The 23,150-nt window shown below is 42.0% G+C and overlaps 1 protein-coding gene across 1 annotated transcript in view; it reads left to right on the plus strand.

The window, feature by feature from the left end:
• The first annotated feature begins 7,938 nt into the window (after positions 1–7,938).
• Positions 7,939–23,150, plus strand: part of LOC141001587 (unconventional myosin-IXAa-like) — a 106,332-nt gene continuing 91,120 nt past the window's right edge. The window contains exon 1 of the mRNA XM_073472709.1: positions 7,939–8,548. Within this exon, the coding sequence (XP_073328810.1) occupies positions 7,949–8,548 (600 nt within the window). The 5' untranslated portion in view covers positions 7,939–7,948. The remainder of the gene's footprint in view (positions 8,549–23,150) is intronic.

Raw genomic sequence — 23,150 nt, forward strand, 5'->3', positions numbered from 1 at the left:
GTTATTATATATTTATTAGCAGTTAACCAAGCGTTTTGCAGCTACCGGATTTGAAGCGAGAACAATGCCTTATTAAAGTTAGTAAATTCTTTATTACGCACTTATTAAGTGCCATTTAATATTTTGAAAATGCAAGAATATATGAGTGTTTTCTTAAGAGTAAATTTAAAGTAAAGCAATTGTTAAAAATGGGTGAACGAATACAAAAGCAAATCAGTCAGACATCCAGACAAATTGGATTACATGCAAATCAAACACACCTTTCTTAATTTTGAATTCAGGGGATGGTGGTGTGATGTGTGGACACAAGGTGTGGTGTTCGTCTGAGCTGATGCTTAAGGAGCATGTGGGTGGAAGTGTGTGTGTGGAGTAAGCGTCAGTACCTATACTGTGGATCATCAGCTGCCAGTCGTGAGGAGTAAACCCAAACAGGGTGTTTAAAACATGCCTATAATCCTTGAATAATCCTCTCTGATGAGTGATCAGGGAGGGGAGCGCACGTGTGTGTGTGTGTGTGTGTGTGTGTGTGTGTGTGTGTGTGTGTTAGTCACAACTCAAAGTGTAATTTAACCATTTAGTTCCTATTCTGCAGTGCAATCATCATCCTGGGTTTAATAAGTACAGTGCAACCCTCAGTTTTGGGACGGGGAAGCAAACACTCCTTCTGTGTTGAGAGATTTAAAGTTAAGTGAACTTGTGTGTGTTTATGTGTGTGTGAGCAGTGTTGAGGAATGCTGAGGTTTGGTGTTTATTGCTGTTATACTTGTGAGAACCGACTGTGGGAGAGGAGGGGGTGTTACCGTTTACCAGGCAGAATCTGAAGACCTGCAGGACGAGTTGAGCTTCTCATCTGTATTTAATATCTTGGATGTGTGCCTCGCTGGCAGCTTTCTCCATTTTTATACGATCTTAAAGACTCCCTGTCTCCTCTAATGCATTTGTAGTAGAGACATAGTAATTTACTGCATGTTTGCTGCACTGCTGCTGTAAAATATCAGATTTTATTCTCTGTGTGCCAAAGAACGATCGGGAGGTGTAGTAGTTTCAAACATACCTTCTTTATCTCAGCTGATGGAGGAGGAGAAAAAAGGCTGCAGTTTCCAAGTCAAGTCTCAGGTCTTTTTTATAAAAGCTCTTTTAAACAAAGGTTTCCAGAAACCTCTAAGTCACATAAAACAGGACTAAAAGTCCATTTCCCCTGCATCTAAATAATTTAGTGGCCCAAGGAAGTTCCCGGTCCGTTGGGACTTTGATGGACATGGAACTAAATTTAGTTGAGTTGAGTTGACTTTATTGCGGTTACAACAAAGTTTTAAAGAAAGACTGCAGTCAAAGATATTAAAAAAGTAGTACCGATCATTACTGCACATGTGCAACTCTCAACAGAGATCAGGATGAAGAAGGACGTCTCACTCCTCAGCAGCTTCCGTTAACAGCTCTGGAAGAAATAACATGTCGAATTCAGAATGAACTTGTTTTAGTTTGATGAGGAGTGTGATCTAATGTTTAATGTTTACCTTCTCTTGATAGGTTATATCCTATTCAGCAATTAATAAATCACCCCTTATGATAAAAAACGTGTGTATGTTTTCTATTATGGAAGTCCTTGCACCTGCGGATGAATATGGAGGCGTCATTTAAAGGAGGAATTTCCTTTTTAGCATCTGACAGCATCAGTAGCAGCATTTCGTTCATTGTCTAGAAACTCACAATAACTTGACTCATAACCTGCCGCACAAATCTGCAAGTACTGTCTGCCAGGAAAGGCAGTGTCTGAAGCTACATACTTATTATTTGCACTAAGTGAGTCATTTCAGACACAGCTCGACTTTAACAGATTTTATTGTTCCTTGGTCAATAATAATAAGTCTTGGGTTTAATGCTTTTATCTGAGCAGAAAAACAAATACATGCATGTAATAAAATTCTTAATGTAGCAACTAATGGACAAACACAACCGCAATGTAGACCTGCAGGCTTCATGGGAGGGACAGCATTGCTGACTTCTGGGAAGTTATAGCGGATAATTTAATTTATTACTTTTCAGATCGTATGTCAGACCATACAAAACAACAAATGCACGTCTTAAACTTGTCATTGATCGTACAGAGTGGAGACAGACTTTTACCTTCAGCCTTTTTTTTTCTTTTTAGAGCTGAAACAATCAGTTGATTAATCGAAAGCTGTTTTAATCCTTTTCAGTCACTTCCTCCAGCAAAAATGCCAAAAATGTGTTGGTTTCAGGTTCTCAAATATGCAGATTTGATGCTTCTCTTTGACATATCATCATACACTGAATATTGGTAAGTTTTGGACTGTTTGCCAGACAGAAAAAGATATTAAGACAATAGATAATGAAAATAACAGGTAGTTGCAGCCCTACTTCTGTCTTTCACATTCTCCTCTCTAAACTTACATCCTTCTCTCCTCGTTGAGCCTCTTTCCTTTCTCTGCCTGACTTTAAATATTAACATCAACTTGGAAGCAGCTCTGCGTTCTAACATTTGCAGTTCCCCTCCGCCTGAGTGATGGCTGCCTCTGAACGGCTGTGACCCGGGGCTGAACCTGTCCACCAGTCCAAAGACTGACACGCTCTCATTAAGACATCCACTACTCTCTCAGTCTCTCTCCAGTTTTAAAGCACGGGCTCATTCCCTCACCGCGTCAGCTCACGGCCTTATCTCAACACGCTGTCAGCGCTTCAGATTTGACCGTGTCAAAACAAGACGTAAAAGACGTTTAGCGTCGTCCGCTTCACCGCCTCTTTTTGTTTGTCTTCTTTCCACAACTTTCTTCCCATCTCGTCTCCTTCCTTCCTTGCTGTGCCTGACTTCTATCACTTTCCAGCTTCATCCATCACCATCACAACTGTCAGAAATACTTTTCTCTGTAAATGCTTAACATACATTATTAAGGTCATGTCTATCCATTGTACTCAGCGTCTAATAGCCGTCCAGTTCCTGCCTGAGTGACCTCACCGCGCGCAGCTGTTCGAGGAAATGCCAGAAAAGTTTTTTCATCCCACCAAAAATTTGGCCGCCAGCTTCGTAGCTCCACACATGTGATTTGTCAGAGCCTCAGCTGGTATGTAACCTTGGCTCCTCACGCTGACCTTTGACCCCGAAAGACCATCCATCACACAACCTTCCAGCTACTCCTGAAGTCTCCTGCAGTCCAGTTTTCTGGTTCATGAAGTCTCAGCAGACAAAGTAAGCAAAGAGGTTAAATTTCTCTGGAGAAACGCTGTCCAGTGATTTTCCTGCTCCGCTCCAGTAGAAGCTGGAGGGTGTCTTAGCTTTCGAGGCAACAATGCAGGAAGAGAAGAATTACACTTGCTGTATATCCGTTTTTGGAAAAACGTCATTACCCGAAGTAGGGATTTAGATTGGCCTCCGATCCTTTAAACTGGTAATCCGCAATATCCTTTTATTTTGGTGACATCTGTGGTGTTTTTGAATGGTATTTCCCAGAGATCACTGTGCCTCAGCGTTACTTGCACTCAAATGTCTTCTTCCTTTAGTTTTCTGTTGATGAAATTTGTAAAAACTGCAGGTTGTGATTTTTTATTTCTGTTACAAACAAACCACTTTTGCTTCTTCTGTAAATATAATAAGCTCTATTACGTTGTGTCTAAAATAGATTTTTATGATGACACCAGCTGCTAAGAAAATGTCCGTCTCCATATCAATCAGTGATAGGAAAAGGGCGTGAAAGGCACATATTTGTCGATTCCCCATGTTTTATTTGCACATAATTGTAAGTTTCCTGCTGGATCATTTCAAAGTTGATATATGTATTTATATTTATTTTATTTCTTCCTTAAAATGTATAACTAATTGTATTTTCTAGACACTTTTCATGCAAGATATTAGATAACAGTTGGTAGTTGCTCGTTGAAGCCCACACTCTCCCACACATACTGTACATTCTCTCCTCTGCTACTGTATCTGTGTCATCCATTCTCATTGTGAAAGCAGCCTGTTTTAGCCCCTGGCGGTTAACATTTTTTGCAACCACACGAGGACTTGACGATGACAGTCATAAGTCACTGTTTTCCAGCTTAGTGAATCGCTGAGTTAGACCGACAGCTGAGGTCAGCCAGCTACAGAGAACCAATGAAGATGAAGCAACAGGAGAGCTGAGTGAAAGCTAGAACAGCTGGTTTCAGTTGATATATATTTATATCAAACCCAAAAAAGCCAGCAGGTGGATTGTGGTCATACAGGGACTTAAGGAAAAGATGCTCAGACGCAGGAAGGGACTGTGTGGTGGTAAGAAGACAGCTCTCTGTGTTAATCCTGATTAAATGCCCATTTTAAAGCTCATCCGCTTGCTTGAAACAGAAAAATACATGAATGAGAACAACTATTTAGTTTCGGTTGAACATTCTGTGTCCGAAATCCTTCATTCACTCTTTCACCACCTTAGGTCCCTAACCTCCACTCTTCTGTCTACTTTACTCAGTAGCACACAGTAAATTGAGATTTTGGACACATTTGTTTGGGGGCACGAGCAGATATACCTACTAGAAAATCACACACTCAACTAAAATGGCTGACGGAAAACGTGAAATTTCCCGCTAGCGACCGAGCTACCTCGCTTGCTAGCTTGCGGCTAACTAACAGTCGCCAACTGACAACAACGTTTAACTGAAACTTAGCAAGCTAGCAAGCCTTGAGACCTAGGCAGTGAGTGGGTGTCTTTTTGTTTGTCTCATGTATTCACACCGAGACGTTTATATTCCTCTGGATAGATTCACACTATTCCACTTGTCAACATGTGGTGCTAATGTGGCAGAAATGCCACAGAAGACTGCAAGCTAGGCTAGTACACATGCATGTAAACAAAGCTGGATTTTAAGATATTTAGAAAAACTACTTTGTAAATGTTTTATGATGATGGGAAAACATTCAACACATTTGTTTGAGCTCAATCCACATAATGTGTTTTGGTGACTGAATAAATAGCCTAACTTTTGTTTGTTAACAAGAAAACTCCACAGGGGAAGTTTATTGGGCTGATTCGATGTATTTGACCCTTTTACATGTACTCTTGTGGACCGTGGGTCACTGTGGCTGGTTAACTGGACTGTGTCCATTCCATTCCTTACCAGATGTTGGCTGTGATGCACAGTTTCATTGTTGTCCATTTCCCTGTTGTTTTGGATGTTCAGTGTGGGCATCTTAACTAAAGGTGTGGATGCATTTCTGAATCAACACTCTCACATACTGACCACATATTGATTGGAGACCTTAGGTGTTGGTTCGGCTATTTGTTTTGTGCCTTAATTTGTACGAGAAGCACATACCCAGCGGAAGCCCACCAGACAGCACAAACGGACCATGATTTCAAACTGTATTTACATTTCTGCATAATAGACTTGAAACTCTGACCCTTTACCCGTTTGAACAGCTCATTAGTGAATGCATCAGACGTGGGGGACATTGTTTTGATTCTTGTGTACGCTCTTTCATCTCGGTCTCTTTCTCAGTTCCGTCGTCCCTGCCTCTGCTCTGTCTTTCATCCCTCACAGTCCTCCTCTTTGTGCCGTACAGATACCCAGCTCTCTATTTCCTCTCTGTCTGTCTCTGTCTGGTGGTGGTGGGCTGCTGCAGACTGCTGTAGGTGGTCAGGATCAGTCCAGACAGCAGGAGGGAGAGGAGGGTTTGTCTGGGGCGCTCAAAGGACGACTGGCTGGCTCATCCTCTCCTTCATTTTCTCTTTTTATATCTATCTAGCACATGCACACTTACTGTAGGTCAGAGAGCCATTGAAGAAAATGTTTTTCAGCAGAAAAGCAGAGAGATTGTTTAAATGAGATCCTCAAAGGGCAGCGGTACATGGTTTCATTGTAACAACAAGCTCAGTGGGTTGGAAATTGTGTAAATTGTTGTTTAAGGACATTTCATCTTTAATGGCTTGTCCTGCCTGTTTATTATGGTTCCCAATAAACAGAATAAACAGAACTTGATCTGAAAGAGAAAGAAGAAAATGTTGAAATTTTAAAATGTTATGCATGTACCTGTTTGCCTTGACAGTGAATATCCAAAACGTAGTCAGACAGAAGCAGAAACAGCAGGAGAGAACCAGCAAAGTATGTAAAAAGGAAACAGGTGATTCAGTTCACTGATTCAGAAAAGTAAGATTATTGACAGGATTTGTACAACAGATAGCAAGAGGTGGCTTAGCTCAGCTAAGCCTTCATGATGGTGGTCTTATATATATTTAGATTAACATTTATATTTTAGGGGTTACTCAGCGATGGGTCCGTCTTGTAGCTCCATACACACACATGATATTGTGCTTGAATTTCATACTACATATAGTCTGATATTGGCATTCTGTCTGGCAAAACAAAGCTGTAAATCTTTTATTCTCATTTTCTGCATTTCGATATCATGCAGTAGAATTTAATGAGCCTCAATTCACAGATCCGACCAGTATTAGAGAGAAATGACAATGACGGGTTCAGAGTAGTGGTTTCCTAAACGAACAAAAACAAACATCAGTGTGGGACCATTACTCGCTAACACAAAAAGATTGAAAATACCTAATTTAATTGGCTGATTTGCAAAGAATTTCCTCTAAGAATGAGATTTTATCTACTTTACATCAGGAAACTACACTGAGGGGTGCAAAGATTACTGAGTGATCTAAATTTGAAATTTGTTTGAAATTTATGTCGAATTACAGTTTAGTTTGTCAGTATTTTGATATGGTCATCTAAAGTAAAAGCAACTAAAACATACTTTTATCCTTAGTTACCATTTTAATGAGGTTTATTTTTAGCATGAATTGAATGACCAATCAAGCATCTTTTTAAACATACAGTATATTAAAACATTGCTATACATTGGAGTGGAGTCCCATAATAGTCAGCATATTTAACTGTAATTAATACAATTAATACAGTTTATTTCAACATCACATTTGAAGCTTTGTAGTCTGTGAAGTGTGTGTGTATGTGTTTGTGTGTGTGTGTGTGTGTGTGTGTGTGTGTGTAGACAGAATGGAGTGCTGTGTTCACTATCAACAGGGAAGTGGTGAATTACACCATTGTGCTCTCATTACAGCCACTTTTGTGTGGAAGGTGGCAGCTGTTAATCTTGGCACACGGCTAGAGCCCTTGGATTATCACATGAGTACACACATGCACACACACACACACACACACACACACACACACACACACACACACACACACAGGGTATGTGGCTCTGATAAGCTGGCCAGTAGCCTTTAAATTCATGAAGCAGCTACTGTTCCTCATTGTTTTGAATAGCTATCAGTTCTTGTCTCTCTCTTTGACTCCTGCTCCTCTTTGTGGCGTTTCTGATAGTAGTTCCCTTTACAATCCACAACAGAAAGCCTATTGAGTCGGCCTTCTCTGTCATGGGACAGATGAAATCGCCGTGACTCTACTGACCCTGTTGTGACTCAGTGTACTGGAAATGCCCGAGGCTGTGAGGACATGAACTAATGTCTGAGACCAATAATTTGTCATTGAATCCTTGTTGTTCTGTTGCTTTGCAGCCATGTTTAATCTCTCTCCTCTCTCTCTCTCTCTGTCCTCCTCCAGTTGGGATGTCCTGAGTCAGTCCTCTGGGCCCAGAGAGCGGTGTGCTGATGGGACCTGCTGCGCCACCATGAGCTTACAAGATGGCGGCTGCAGCTACGCCAGCAGCGCCAACATGGCCACTGCTAGTGGCAGCATGCGGCGGCGCCTGGAGGACCAGGAGTTCACCCTGCGTGTCTACCCAGGCGCCCTGGCTGAGGGCACCATCTACTGCCCCGTCAGCGCCCGCAAGAACACCACAGCTGCTGAAGCCATCGAGTGCCTCATCGAACGGTTGCGCCTGGAGCGTACCAAATGCTACGTGCTGGCCGAGGTGAAGGAGTTCGGCGGGGAGGAATGGATCCTGAACCCTGGCGACTGCCCTGTTCAGCGGATGATGCTGTGGCCGCGGAGCGCCCTGGAGAACCGCAGCGGCTTGTGCAGTGGTGACGACTACCGGTTCCTCCTGCGGGAGAAGAACCTGGATGGATCTATCCATTATGGCGGCAGCCTGCAGATGTGGTTGCGGGTGACTGAGGAGCGTCGGCGCATGGTGGAACGGGGCTTCCTCCCCCAGCCTGCAGGGAGCGACCCTCCGTCTGACCTCTGCGCTCTCCCGGAGCTAACAGAGCGCGCCATTTTGGAAAGCCTCCGTGCACGTTTCCGCCAGGAGAAGATCTACACTTACATTGGGAGTATTCTTATTGTGATTAACCCCTTCCAGTTCTTGCCAGTGTACAATCCGAAATATGTCAAAATGTACGACAACCACACACTGGGCAAGCTTGAGCCCCACATTTATGCTGTGGCGGATGTGGCGTATCACGCCATGCTACAGCGACGGAAGAACCAGTGCATAGTAATTTCTGGTGAGAGCGGGTCAGGGAAGACCCAGAGCACCAATTTCCTCATTCATCACCTGACTGCACTCAGCCAGAAGGGATTCGCCAGCGGGGTGGAGCAGATCATCCTGGGAGCAGGACCAGTGTTGGAGGTAAGAAACTCACTCGACAACACCTGCTGTGTTGATCAACTGTTATATGGTTCTGTTCATGTTGGTCTGCGTTTTTTCAAGAACTGTGCCTGAAAAAAACCTGCAGTTTGATCCAGAAGGACTTTCAGTTACATGTGTGAATAGTTCTGCACCTCAAAAAAGGCCAACAGGAATGTGCACAGAGAAGTTTTATGGTCTTGATTTAGTTCCTGAGTTCAGGTCCTTGGACAATTTAATGGAAAACAGCCAACAATTTGAAACCCTGAGGACCAAAGTTAATTTGAAAAGAAAGTCTAATGTTGAGTCTCATTCCCAACTACAACAACAAACCAAATACTGATGTTTTAGGTTCCCCAGGTCGTCAACCACTGGTGCCCTGGGAAGGTAGATCAGGTCGGCCACCAAGGACTGAGTTGGGAATCAAAAATCAAAAATCATCTATCTTACAAATTGCATCTTTAAGAGCGCTCAGGAGCTCTTGCAGTCCGTCTTTTTAAGGTTCTCTAAACATGTCAACTGTAGACCTAAAAGATGAAGGTGTTTCATAGCAAGACTGAGAGTAAAAAAGGCTCAAGTATAGATCAAAGAATAATCTTGAGACCAAGACTTGTTGTAGTACTATAGGCATGGGCACTCTTTAATTTAGGGCTGAAATATTCTATTATGAATGCCCTGTGTACAAAGCTAACAGAGTATATCTTACTGCAACAGCGAGCTCAACATAAGCTGAATGCGATTCATATGTTGTGAATTAGACACCCCGGTTTAGAAAGGAAGTGACAAAAGCCTGATGAAATCTGAAGAGAAGTCAGCAGGTTATTTCTCTGGTGTTGGAATGTCAGCTCATGAGATGAGGCATGAAATGGATTATAGAAATGTCCCTCTGAAACTGGAAAGCCTCGACATGTAGGGAAACCTATATTTAGCCCCGGCTTTACCGCATATGACTCTTATATGTATTATTTGACCCAGAAACTGGGTTTTCCACAGTGTCAAATCTCTGCATTGATGGGGGAAAAAACCTAATGGAATGTCGCCTAATCCGCCCTGGATTATAAATCAATAAAGGATTATGGATTATGGAATTTCATTGGGAATTTCATGTTTTGGAAAGGTCTATTCAAGGACAACATGTTGTCCAGCCTCATAAATATGACTAAATATGAGTGACCTCTGTACCTCCCTGTAATTTTCTTGCAGCCATTTTGTTCTTGCTTCCTGTCAGGACGTATGGGGATTTCATGTCAGCACGCAGCTGTGCATGTTGACACCATGTGCGTCCCATGTGGAGGTCTGTACAGTAAAACGAGGCAGTCGTACGGTCAGTTGGATATACGTTTTGTCACCTGGAAATCATGAATCACCTTTTAGACCTCCTCGCTGCTTCCGAGGAAGAAACACGTAACTGCAGCTGCGTTCGTGTTTACACTTTGATTACGTAAAATATAAATGGCCTCTGTTAAAACCTGCGAAACAGAAGCTGCTTTCATGGGTGACTAGTGCTTCGTACAATGTTATACATCCGAAGAATCTCTTGTAACATCACAAACAAAGGAACCATCCATACATGTGTCGAAAATGACTGGTATTTCAGCTGTGGAGCTTCTCCTTATAGTTGTGGTTGAACCTGACCGTCACAGTTGCACTTGTCTGTAGGTGATGATTTGACAGCGATGACTGAATACCTTTCACAGCTCAGGTGCCACAGGCGACAGCTCTTGGGGGACCGGAGAGGCTTGTTTTGATAACAACACAGATAGAGGAACGTTACTCTCTGAGGAACTAGATACTGCTCGGTGGCTTGTTTGCTGCGTGTGGAGAGCATGACTGTGTCCCATGTTATCACTTCCCCATCAGTCACCTGTCTGGCTGAGGTGTGAGTGCAGAGACCAACAAGCAAATGACAGGAAAACTTCATCTTTGATTTCTTCTTCTAGTTTGTTGTATTTAAGGGACTGATTTTTGCTTGTTTACCTGACATCATGATGAACGTTTCAACTACATAATCTATATGACATCGATCTTTTATAGTTATCTCTAAGTGTGTTGTCCTGATATGCGGAAAAATATCAGTACCAATACCATTTTTCCAAAAAAATTTGAAACAATATTTAGAGCACAAAAGTTTTGGGAGCCAAGAAATAACCCCAGTAAAATGGCAAGTTGTCGTTTTTACCCCTCAGTTTTTGTACAGACTAAACAAACCAGATATAACATGCTAATTAGCAAATTTAAGAGGAGCTGGACAGATCAAGGCTAGCTGTTTCCCTCCGTTTCCAGTCTTTGTGCTAAGCTAAGCTAAACGGTTGCTGACTTTAGCTTTAAATTTAGCATTAAGACTTTTAACTCTTGTCAAAAAGGTGAATAAAATAGCTGTTTGAGAGGAAGTTCCAGCAGCATTAGCTGTAATCCTTTTATATAATACACAGAATATATTGTCTAGATCACCAAAGATATGCAGTTTGGAGGGAAGTAAAAGTAATTGGATTTTCGGAATAAGAATCAGGAAACATTTTTTGCCATAAATGGATGCTTTTATAACTGGGATAATCTGATAATAAGACAAAAAAGTAACCACACATGCCAAAGTGACTCCATCACTCTGTATGAACTTGTGGCTCTTGTCACCATCCAACAGCTCACACACTATAAACAACCTCTGGCATTAACTGTTTTCCTGTGTGTCTTTTCCAATACTCCCCGACAGCTGAACATGACGTCTACCTTAATGCACTGTTTGCATCCTGTGACCAACAGCTGGATGCAGAGATGTTATAGGCTGCTGTGAATGCCCCGGGGCCTGACATGTTTCTTTTGAGAAGCGGTCCTCTGGGGTAAAAAGTTTACCGCCAGCCAAGAAACGAGGCTGCTGAACTGAACCAGCCGAATTCTTTGGTTTCCACAAGTTGTAATGCCAATTACAGAACCATTTGCTTCGGTCAGATGCTGCCGCCGCTGCTCTGAAGGTTTGTGAGAGTTTGAATGTTTGCCTGAGGCAGAGTCAGGCTGAAAGTATGAGGTCAGCAGGGTCTTATTAGATGGATTTCAAATGCATGCCAGTCTCAGAGAAGAATTAAAATTCTTCCACTAATCAGAAAGTTGGTGGTACAAAGGACACTTCGACTGTACAGTCCCAGGCCCCTGCAGTCTACATGGTGAAGCGTCCTTTGTCAAGATACTGAACCCTGAATTGCGCCTAGTGGCTGTTTAATTAGTATGTGAGTGTGTATGAATGGTTGTCCTGATAAGCAGGTGGAACCTTGCCTGGTAGCCTCTGCCTCCTGTGTGTGAATGTGTGAATGCTGACTGGTGTTTTAAAGTGCTTTGAGTTGTCGGTAAGACTACAGAAGGATAATATTAAGGCAGTCCATCCACCATTTCTTGATGGGTAGCTTCAGCTCCCCTTTGTCTTCCTGTAGGTTTGTATACAAAACACGTGTCCCCTCCATCTACACTGTGACCCCCAAAATGTTGATCACTTGGATAAGTAACTGAAATTTAAACCTATTTTGACTGTTATCAGTGATTTAAATGCTGAAACGATTAGTCAATAAGCTTTTATGATGATCGATTGATCTTTTCAATCATTTCTCAGTTCCCACTCTGCCAGTGAGATGCCTTTTCTGGTTTTATCTGTTTTATATAATTGTAAATAGAATATATTTAAGTTTTGACTATGTTTTTAAGACAAAAGAAGCTATTTAAGTGAGAGATGCATGATGATATCAGCATGTCATTGATACTGGCTGATAAAGGCTTTAAAATGTAATATTTGCATTTGGGCTGTCATCACAACAAATGTCAAAAAGAGCTAATGAGAGATAGATTCTGCATCCCTAATTTGAACATGTCATCTCAGGTTTAGTGGCATTTTGTCACAATTCTTTGACATTTTGCACATTAAACTATTCATCAATCAATAAGTGAAACAAATCCAGACACACCTGAGAATTGATAGATGAAAAGAAGTACAAAGGAATCTAAATTTGCACACACATTTACATCATGGTAATGGTTTTATTTGCTTCACAGTTTTGAAAAAATTAGATGTTATACTTTTCAATAAAAACAACCGAGAGAGAAGCAGAGGAATGTGAGAAATTGAGAGCAAACCGTGGCAGAACAAAGAACATAAACACTTGGCACAAATTTCAAGAAAGCACGGAGAGTTTGTATCAACTGTGAAAGCTCAAACTGTATTTGTGTCAACGAGCAAAGGACTCTGAAGCAATCGATGTCCAGACTTTGACATTAACTGAGCTCTGGAATAAAAAAGGAAAACTATCTCTCGGGATGAGCTATGTCTCGCTGGCGAGAGAAGCTGCGGTTGGACCTCGATTTGAGAACATTTGTGTAAGTGCCTGTAGACACAGATAAGTCATTCTCTTTGGATTCACTTAAGAAGCTTACTGCCAACCGCATGAATGGAGGGAGGGAGGGGAACCTGCAGGAGAGTGAAATATTATTTTTTAAACCTTGTTCCTTATAAATATTCAGAGTCAATTATTTTAAGTCATGTGCCTCCCGTGCTGATTTTGATTGACGAAATTTAAACATGATAAGCAGATTTTAAACAGCACCGCGGGGTGTGCTTTAAGGCAGAATCCAAAGGGGGATTATTTCCCTCACTTTAACTCTAAACAGTGAAAGCTTCTTTCTGCTCAAGGGAAATAAAAGATATTAAGCTTTTTGTGAGTGTGATGTTAAGAGCAAAATTAGTTTCTTTCCTCCTTCTTCTTCACCTCTGCATCTCTCGACCTCTCCTCTCCCATTCGTCCCTCTGTGCTCGATCTAGCCGAGCAGAGTGGCCATCAGCTCGGCGCTTCACATCGTGTTACGCTGAAGTGCAAGGTCAACAGCATTGCAGGCGAAGGCTATTTTAGTCATTCGTTGAGCCAATGTAGAGGACTCTCCCTCCCTCCCACGCATCAAGAGGCACGAGCGAGCATGTTTATATGCACATCATCACAAACTAAGCTCATCGCCGAAAACTGACAAACTGGCAGCTCCAACTGGCATGAGCATAGATGCATCTCTCAGTCCAAAGTCTTCCTCTTCTGATTTGCTCTTCACTGTTTATTCTTAGTTGTGTTACTTTCTGTAAACAAATGCATGGATTTGTACGAAGAGCTTTGTCTTGCTGCTGCGTGTGCTGCGCCAGAATGCTCAGTTGCTTCCGGCTGCATGATCACTTTAGTTCTAATTAAATTAAGAAACTATTTTTGTAAGTACACTCTGTTTGTTCCAAAACTTCCATGATTTTTTCCCCGCTGGCAAATTTGAGACGATTCAGTGAAGAAATGTGAACATGAATTTATGTTTTAGAGCTGGGGGATATTTTGGAGTTACTCTATGTTGACTCATAGTGGAATCATGTCGTGACACATATAATCACAGCATTGTCTAATAATTTTAAATAAGCAAAAACTGATCTGATGCATTGTAGCATTGTTGCAACTAACAGTTACTCTCACCAGTGCTGTGCCCGTTCAAAACAGCAATATCAAATATGTTGATATTTATGTTATATAATCTGAAAGATTACAACAGCACTTTCCGAGTGGGACGAAAACAACCGGTGAGAGAGGCATCCCAGACCAGCTGATGGTACATTCTAGCCCAAGAGGCTAACATTAGCGAGCATACTACTGTTGACAGAAGCTTCAAATCTCACCTCTCGTTCAGTCCTGTGTTGATCCTGTCTTCCCACTCATCCAGCCTTGTTTAGCCTTCTGCTTTTTTTTTTTTTTTTTATAAAAAATTACCACAGCAAGTTGTCAAATCTTGCTATAATCTCCATTTTGTTTACGTCTGCTTCCCCATGTGATCACGTGAGAGGGATCACGTGTGAGCCCAGCTTCAGCCTGCAGTCATGAAGCCAAAGCACAGAAGCCACGCGTCCGCTACTTAACACAGTGGTGATCATGGTGTCCAATTTGCACCAAATTCAACACTGCACATATATGAGTCATCAGCAACAAACCTGCAAAGTGTGAAGTAGATCTGATGAACGATTCTCGAGATATGTGTATAACATACAGACAGACAGAGATTCCTTTCATTATCTATTAATTAGTCAAGAGGTTCCCAACCTTTTTGACAAAGAGGACCAGACATGAGCTATAATTTTTGCACACCTTTGACCCAAATGTGACGTAAACTGTAAAATGTTTTCATTCTCATATTTACACTTTTATATTGAACATTTAAATGTTAAATAAAAATGATTTGCCTTGAGATATGTAATGAAAAGGTTGCCATTTACAGGAAAGTATAACAAAACACAATTCATTGGACAAACAGACCAACCATATTATGTTTTCTATCACATAAGGCTGCAAATCCTCACAACGGAGAAGTTGGGAAAATATTTGGTACTATAGCTTGAAAATGACCCAAACGATTATCAATCATTATAGTTGCTGATTAATTTTTCTCTCAATCAATTAATTGACTAATCATTTCATTCACTTATTAATATCCTGATCATGATTTTAGCCATTATACACACAAATACTTATAAATACCCTGGTGCACACACACTTACACAGACACATTTCCCCGCCCTAACTGGCCAGTTTATGACAGTGACTTTGCTCTTCTTTCAAGGACACAGTTGTGTGTGTGTGTGTGTGTGTGTGTGTGTGTGTGTGTGTCTCTTAAAGGAGCAACACAACAGTCTCCTTACATTAAAGCAGTGAGCTGACTCACTGTGACCGAGCACATAGAGCTTTATTGTCCTGACTGTGGACCCTCAGCTCTTGACAGACATGTCGGCCGCCGCAGGGATCAGTCTTGTGACCTTTTGGCTACAGTGCATCCTTTGTAGCCACTGGACTGCTGTGTGACCAGAAATGCAGCAGTTGAGCCACATGGCAACCAGTGACCATCAGCATTACATCATGCCGGCGGTATCATCAATGATTTTCTATATGCCCCGATAGCGCGCTGGAATCGTTTCTTGACATGAAAAAGCCTCTAATAACGCGCCGCAGATGGCCTGTAACTGCAGTGGTGTGTAATCTGAGCTGCGTTCAGAGCCAGGCGACAGTGTAGATATGACTGTACAGCAGGATAGCGCTGACGGTAAGACAGCTGGCAGGCTGATGGGAAGGACTTGGCCTCTGTGGTTTGTGTCTGGTAGTCTGATCGCTGTCATGCAGTCAGATGATCTCAGATGCTCTTTTTTTGTCCCCAGCCTCAACACAGCATCCTATTGTGTTACACACAACTAGATATATACATGAGGGGGAATTTGACTATTATGTGTTTGTGTTATTCAAGATCAGACTTATTTTAGGATTTTTATTGTGCTGAGATTTCTGTGTAAATTGTATCCATTTCAAGGATAAATCTTATCTTTAATAAATCCCATTAGAGGAGCAGAACCAACAATGATCTCACTCTGCTAACAAGTATTGATTAAGTGGCCGAAGCCTCATTTACTGTAGTCCTCTTCCGTGCCAAAGAGCTCCATTGTTGTCAATAAAGCACATCTATGAGCCACACTAGCCAAGTTTATCAATATTCTCTTAATGTATTAGGAGCTTGAGGTGTGGCCAGTTCTCCAGCCATTGTACAATTGCAGAAGAAGAGGGTGCATCAAGACAACATAATTAAAAGGGCGCCAGTCCAACCTAAAACAGTGTTTCATGTTTTAATGCGAGAGGGCTGACATCAGACTGAGCCAATATTTTTCGTCACCTCGGCTGAGCAGAAGTTTCAGTCGGAGCGGAAAAAACAACTCTTCGGTCATTTAGGTTTAATAACTAATCTACATCAGAACTCATTAAGATTAAGCGCATTAACCAACTCAAGTGGACATAAAAGCTTTCTTTTGTGAATTTTGCCACTTTGATCAAACCTTCCTAAGCCAATACTTCAAAGTTACAGCTACTGTTGTACAGGATGACATGTTCCTTCATTACTATAAAAATAAAGCTGTATATTATTTTGAGTCGGTGCCTCAAACACTGTCCTGCTGCTGTGAATGTACGCTCAGGCACCAAATACGGATCAATCCGCCATTGAAAATAGTCCCCAATAAATGTGCTATTTACTCCAGATTGAGAAACCTTTGGTAAAGACTACCATGCCCAGCTGTTTTAGAAAGATGCCAGAACGTTGTGTCTTGGCCAATGGCAAGTACGGATCCAATGCCAGTGCATTTTAAAAACATGTATAAATATAATTTTTAACAGCTGCATAGGACAAATACAAGTTTGCTGACATGTGCCTGAAGTTACACAGGTTGCTTGTCATTAATTCAGGTGTACGGGATGATGCTGGGAAGTAGCAGGGTTCAGTTTCAGGGCTAATAAATGATGTGATGTCAGATCGGTGCATAGACTTACATACTCGCTGAAACCCGATCAAGCATTTCCAGTTTTAGAACAACATTAATAATAACCCCTTGTTGTCGCTGAATGTTTGTGACAGTCAGCCTGCATGAGACAAGATTGGAAATTATAAACTTTACCAGCTGTTTCTCTTCAGGTCTTCATGATGCTTAAGTCCCTCAGAAGTCCTGTATACTGTAGCTCAAACAGCTCAGGCTGTATGTGGTGAAAATACAGATTTTTGACATCATGTTGGATCAACAACAATAAAAAGAGACAACTAAATCATCAAGGGAAGATGAATCAGACGGAAAAGACATTTACTTCATCCTTGTTTCTGATGTAAGCTGGACAGACGTCCACACAGACTCATAAATTTGAAAAAAAAAAAGATAAGTTTGTCCAGAAATCTTGTGCTCTGCATGAGATACAGACAGTACAGTCACATTACAGTATTTTTCAGTGCACACGTTCGGTAAATTCAAGGGCATTTTGGAAGGTCACACAGCTGTTGATGGACATGTTGGCAGCAGTTGACTTGACAAGACTTTCTATCCAGAAGGACCTTTTTTTTTTTTTTTTGGTAGTTCACCTCAGTGAGCTGGCAACTGGCCTGTAGTGTCTGTTTGCCAGTAAACGCTGGAAAAATACTAAATCCAAATGACGCTGAAGTACAAGAGTTGGATCTTTTTTGAACATTGTTGTCCTTTGAACAGTAGAAGCAGCTCCTCCCTGACCTGACTAAAGGTGAACCTTGCATCCGCGCCTCAAATCCTCCTGAAGGCCGACTGAGGCTTTGAGAGTGACCCCAGCTGTGTGGTGCTGCGTCTGGGGGCAGACGGGCCGAGGGCTCCTGTGGGGCCGCAAGGGCCAGATTACAGCCTGCCTTTGTTCTGGTGGTGTGGCCGGCAGACCTGCCTGCCCGCTGCATTAGTAGCCGAGCAGACCCCTTTCACCAGATGGTTCCCATCCAGATGTCCCCCCTGCTCTTAACCAGGCCCCCAGGGACGAGACCTGTCTCCTGTGGCTGATAGATGGCTCCAGGTAGTGCCTTCTCGGCCCTCTGGTTTTAAAACCGTGCGTTCAAAGGCCTGTGTATCGTTAAGCGTGTGAGAAGCTGCCCAGTGCTCTTATCCAGCACCACAGACGCGAGGATTGGATACAGCTACTCATTTTAAATCTTTAAATCCCGTGTCGCCTCTGCATATAGACACAGTTTCTATACAGTAGCAGCACCAGAGCCGCTGTGTGTGAACCCAGTGAACCTGACAGACCAAATGAAAACTGTGCTGCCCGTGACAAGGCGGGCAGTTTGGCAGAGAAAGCATGCATTATGGCACCTATGCTCGAGGCATGTGTGTGTTGTAGGGGAGCTGCTTTTCTTCCTGCTTGAATGAGGGCAACACTGCTCTGTGTATGTGTGTTTATGTGTGTGTGTGTGCGCGCGCTGCTAACCTCTGTGGTGCCTGTCAGAACGTGTTAGCAGCAGCTCTCCCAGCAGTAGGGGAATGGGAGACGTTCGGTGTGTCCTTGCTCTTTAAATCGCAATGAGACATCCAAAAGCTCTCTGCGATCAGGCTAGTTTTACTGAACAGCACTTTATACTGTGGCTCTGCCTCCCTCAGTGAATGGTCACTTCAGCTCTCATTCATCTTTTGGGGATGTTAGTTTTAATGTGGCTGTTGGACTGGAGAAGCTATTAATGGTTGAGTCCAGGTAGGATGATGATCAACGCTCTATTTCTGGTTAAAACATCCCACTTTTGAACTCTCGTACTTCCTCTCCAGACTGCTTTAAACCCCAGCTTTTCTCAGAACGAGTCTCCCTTTTATTACATGTGGCTTAACAGTAGCCGCTGCCATTACCTCAGAGAGCCGTGCTTCGGCTAGCTATCGTGGCTGTGTGTTGGCTAATCACGTAGCCCACCTCAGGCCCTCCGTGTTCCTGTTAGCACGTCCATCCCTATAATCCGTATCCTCTGGGCAGTGAGCGTTCTTCGATGCGCTCCCAAACATCTGTTCACTGGATTATCCCCACCTCCTTAACATTCGGCCTTTCTCTGGAGCATTCTCGCTTTCCTCTCTCAGGAAGCTCAGTACAGTGTGCATTTATCCCCACAGACAGCTGTACACAGTGTACTCAAGTCCTCCATGCTCGTATAGTTGACCTGGATGAGGTTCAGCGTGATGTCAGTGGCCAAGGTTTCTGCTCCTGCTGCTCCTTTCTGCATCAAACACTTTTCCGCTCTTGGTTCAGTCTTAACTTCTTAATCTGTTTGTTATTTATGTCTAATATGATCACTGCGTCTTTGAGCAATGGTTAGAGGTTCCTTCATGTGGAAACTGCTGTCTCTTAGCTGAAACTTCAAGCACAGTGTTCCCAACATCCACCCAATATAAAGTGTCCATTCAGATGCATTCATGTTGTTATGAAAGCAAAATGAATGAAAATAACACGCAGGAACAATCTCCCATACTCCTTTTCGAACCACAGTTAACCAAGTGCTGGTTCTGGGCTGGTGCTAGTGCCGGTTCAAAGTTGGTTCAATCAGAAATGTTTCCCTCTCTCTCTTTAACATTATGAGACGTTTTTCACAATTTTCATTAATTTCTCAGGGAATAAAGCATAGGTCTTAGTGGTATCTCAGTGGGAGTACAAAAAGGGGCTGTTGGGCCTTGGCGGAGGTATGCACTCTACTGAGTGCAATTACAATTTTTAAATGATATCACATTCATTCAGGGTTACTGTTCAAAGGAAAAGGACACATTTTACTAGATCATAAGGCTTAACACCAATGTGAAAATCTAGCTTATCCTGCTAAACGATTATTGTGCCACGTTCTCTCAGCCAGCCTGTATGTTTAGTGTTGCTCGCTCCAGTCAAGTGAGCTGAAATGTGACCTTCTCATCCTTTCTGGCCACTCTGAAGCAGCTCACAACAGTAACTAGTACTGTAACAGCATGGATGGACAACTATTAAGCTGACTTTACTGGGTTTTCACAAACGTAATTTAAGTGACTCGAGTGAGCTGAACTAGACACACAGCCTGGCTGAGAGAATGTGTCTCGATAATCGTTTGAGCTCGATTATCTTGTTTCGATAATCGTTGGAAGCCAAAATCCTAATTTCGATTAATGGCTCACTCCTGCTTAAAGTTGAATTAAGCATGATAAGCTACTGGCCTATAGATATTACATCCTTTGATGTAGTAAAATATGTCCTGTTGTTCAATCCTGAATACATGTAATATCTTTTAAAACAATGATTGACCTCAACATTGGGAGTAATGTGCTGTTTTTCCTCTAAGCCACATTTAATCTGTCTTCATGTCACTTTTCCTGTCTTGCTGACTCAACTCGACTCCACTCAACCAGTTTAGTGAAAGGCTCGCGACAGGAAATTGATTGTCCAAATGGGCCTGATTCAATCTGAGGCTTCTTACGTGGTGTCACAGCAATCAGACACAGATGAGATAACAGACATTAGGAGTCACGGTCGGACACAAGGCCATCTGGGATGATGGAAGCAATTGAGCAAACTAGATCTGTGTTAGTCATGTCGCCTATTTGAACCTGTTAACTAGACTGTCATTCGTCAGATAGAATCTAATTAAGCACCGTCTGTCAAAAATGAAATGGTTGTCTCTTTTTATTTTTCATCTTTGAAGGGTTTGTTTAGAATTTCATTTTCATTCCTAGAAAGTTTTCAGTATTTAAATTTACGTCTGTCCTGTTTTCTGTCTCTCATTTGGTCTGTAACGCACAAAAAACCAGCATGTTTCTCATTACCTTTTCTCTCTGTATTCTGCGGTTGTGAGCCACCCTTTGAAGAGTTATTTTAAGTTTCTAAAGAAAACAAATTCGGCTTTTGTTTGTGAGTTTCTGGGGAAGGTTTGCCTCAGACTAATTGGTAGCCTTGGTGCATGACAGCGGCATATGGTGTTGCGCAGAGAGATTTCAGAAATTAAAATAACATTTTCCAAGATGGGTGTGCATCACATGTGGGAGTTTAAAGCCAGGTCCATACTGTAAATAGCATTTTCAAAACACAATTACAAAGCACTTCACAAAAGCGAGGCAAGGACGTTCCATTCGTGTTTCACAATTTTTATTTTCAGCATATCGTCTTTAAGAGTACTAAATCAAGTTTTCCCCCAGGAAGCTTCTCTGATTAATGACTGGAAGTGAACATATAATGTGATCGATCAATAAATCATCTCATTCAGACACATACTCTTTTGTATGCTAAATCTACTGCTGGAGCTAGCAGCTGCTTAGTTTAGCATCTAAGTACCTGGCTTAGGCATCCAATTGAGACTCCAAATAACCCCACGATTAAACCACAATGTGTTTTCGCTGATGTTTGAATTAATGAGCTTTGAATGAATCATTTTATATACTATATTTACCGATATAAGAATGGTGTCAACACAGCAAATAAGTAGGGTGCATTTGAAGCTTAGAGCCAGACTGATGAACTGCAACTTCCTTGGTTGGAAAATAATCTGGGGGCTTTTGTTGCTCCTTTCTTTCCTTCATGTCATTTCTCCGCTGTTGCTATTCAATTAAGGCATTAAAATTTTTTTCAGATTTCCACATATTTCCCAAAAGGTTGAACTATTCCTTCAACCAGAATGGCAATCAGTCGAGTTCATACCTCCGACCAGGCCCAGGCATACCCTTGTGTACTCAGTCATAGATTCCAGGTACTTAAAAACGCCTGATTTTTTCATCAAGATCCAAGCATTTTCCCTGAAGTTAATCAAAAAGTTGACTACCCTATCTCACAATGTTATAGAGAGTGAGACTAAGACCCATAAACCATCCAAGTTTCACGGAAATCCGTCGAGTAGTTTTTGTGTAATCCTGCTGACAAACCAACCAACAAACAAACTGACATGGGTCACATAACGTCTTATGGGGAGGTTATAACTCTAAAAATACATACAGTGAAAATGAAATATATCTTCTGACATTTGCGTAGATGCTTGTGACTGCAGGCGTAGTGGAGGAAAGGTGCCTCCATTATAAAACGCTGGGAACAACCTTGAATGTTCTGTTTGGGGTCATGTTTATCATTTAGATCTGAAGCCTTGATATTCACACTACATTTAAATTTCCTGTAACACAACAACAGGGTTGACAGTTAAACTATAACCGCATAGATACCTGTCGCTGTTTTGTTTGAACTTGTAACTCCAGTTGTAATGATTTGCATTGAATGATGACAGTTATAGCTGAGAGCAAAAGCCTAATTTAAAAGCGGTTCAAGGGGTTTCAAAGGTATGAGGACATTAGCATTTTCTCAACTTACAACTACAGCAAAAAAGTAAACTTTAAACTCTTGCAGAAGTCACAGAGAGTTTCTGTCTCGCAGCCACAAGAAAGAAAATCCTTGGTAATGGACTTCATGACATTTAGACTGACTTACGGCCAATCAGAGCTCTAATGATCGGGTTGTCTGTTCTAGCAGGAGGCTTTATTATGTTTAGCATGCCACGAGATTCTGCACAACGTCCTGAGGCAAAAGAAATCCAGAGGTACACAGACACACCTTAGGTTGGTAGATACTTAAATCATTAAATGTAGAAATGAAATCTATATTTACTCACATCAATCCATCTGATAACTGTTGAGGTATTTCTGTCAACAAAACAAGTCAGCAGCAACATGTCTTTCCAGTCCCTGTAACTCTGACTAATCTGTTTTATCAGCAGAAAGTAGTTCCAACGAAAGCTATTTACAGCGAGGTCTGGTTATAAAGAAAGAGTGGGAATCGTAACTGTGCTTTTAGTCAAACTGCACACTCTGTTCAGATGGATTTGGTTCAGCTGCTGTGTGAGTTGCGTAATGTTATCAGTGGTGTGTATTAAGCCCACGCTGGTTTGCATTTGTCTGTTTGTGAGCATCTTTGTGTGTCTCTGGATCACTGAAAAGAGCTCCAGACAATAGACGCCCTAATCACTGTCTTTGTGCTGATTCACAAAACATAACTTTACACATGAAGCCTCATCCGTCAGGTTTCAACAGGTCCTATTGAAATAAAGCTGCAACCAAATGAAGTACGGTCACGTTCGGTCTAGTCACTGAAAGCAAAGCTGACTGTCGAGGCTGAATGAATGATGGACGGGATGAATGGTGCAGATGTGCCATTGAGAGCGGCCTGCTGAGTGTGAGAGTGGGTGGGTGAATGAAAAGGCCGGGAGTGGCTGGTGGAAGTTTGAACATGTTCCCAGAATAGCTGCTGTTCCCAGACTGAGGCTG

Source organism: Pagrus major, chromosome 8 (assembly GCF_040436345.1).
Source record: "Pagrus major chromosome 8, Pma_NU_1.0".
Taxonomy (NCBI): domain Eukaryota; kingdom Metazoa; phylum Chordata; class Actinopteri; order Spariformes; family Sparidae; genus Pagrus; species Pagrus major.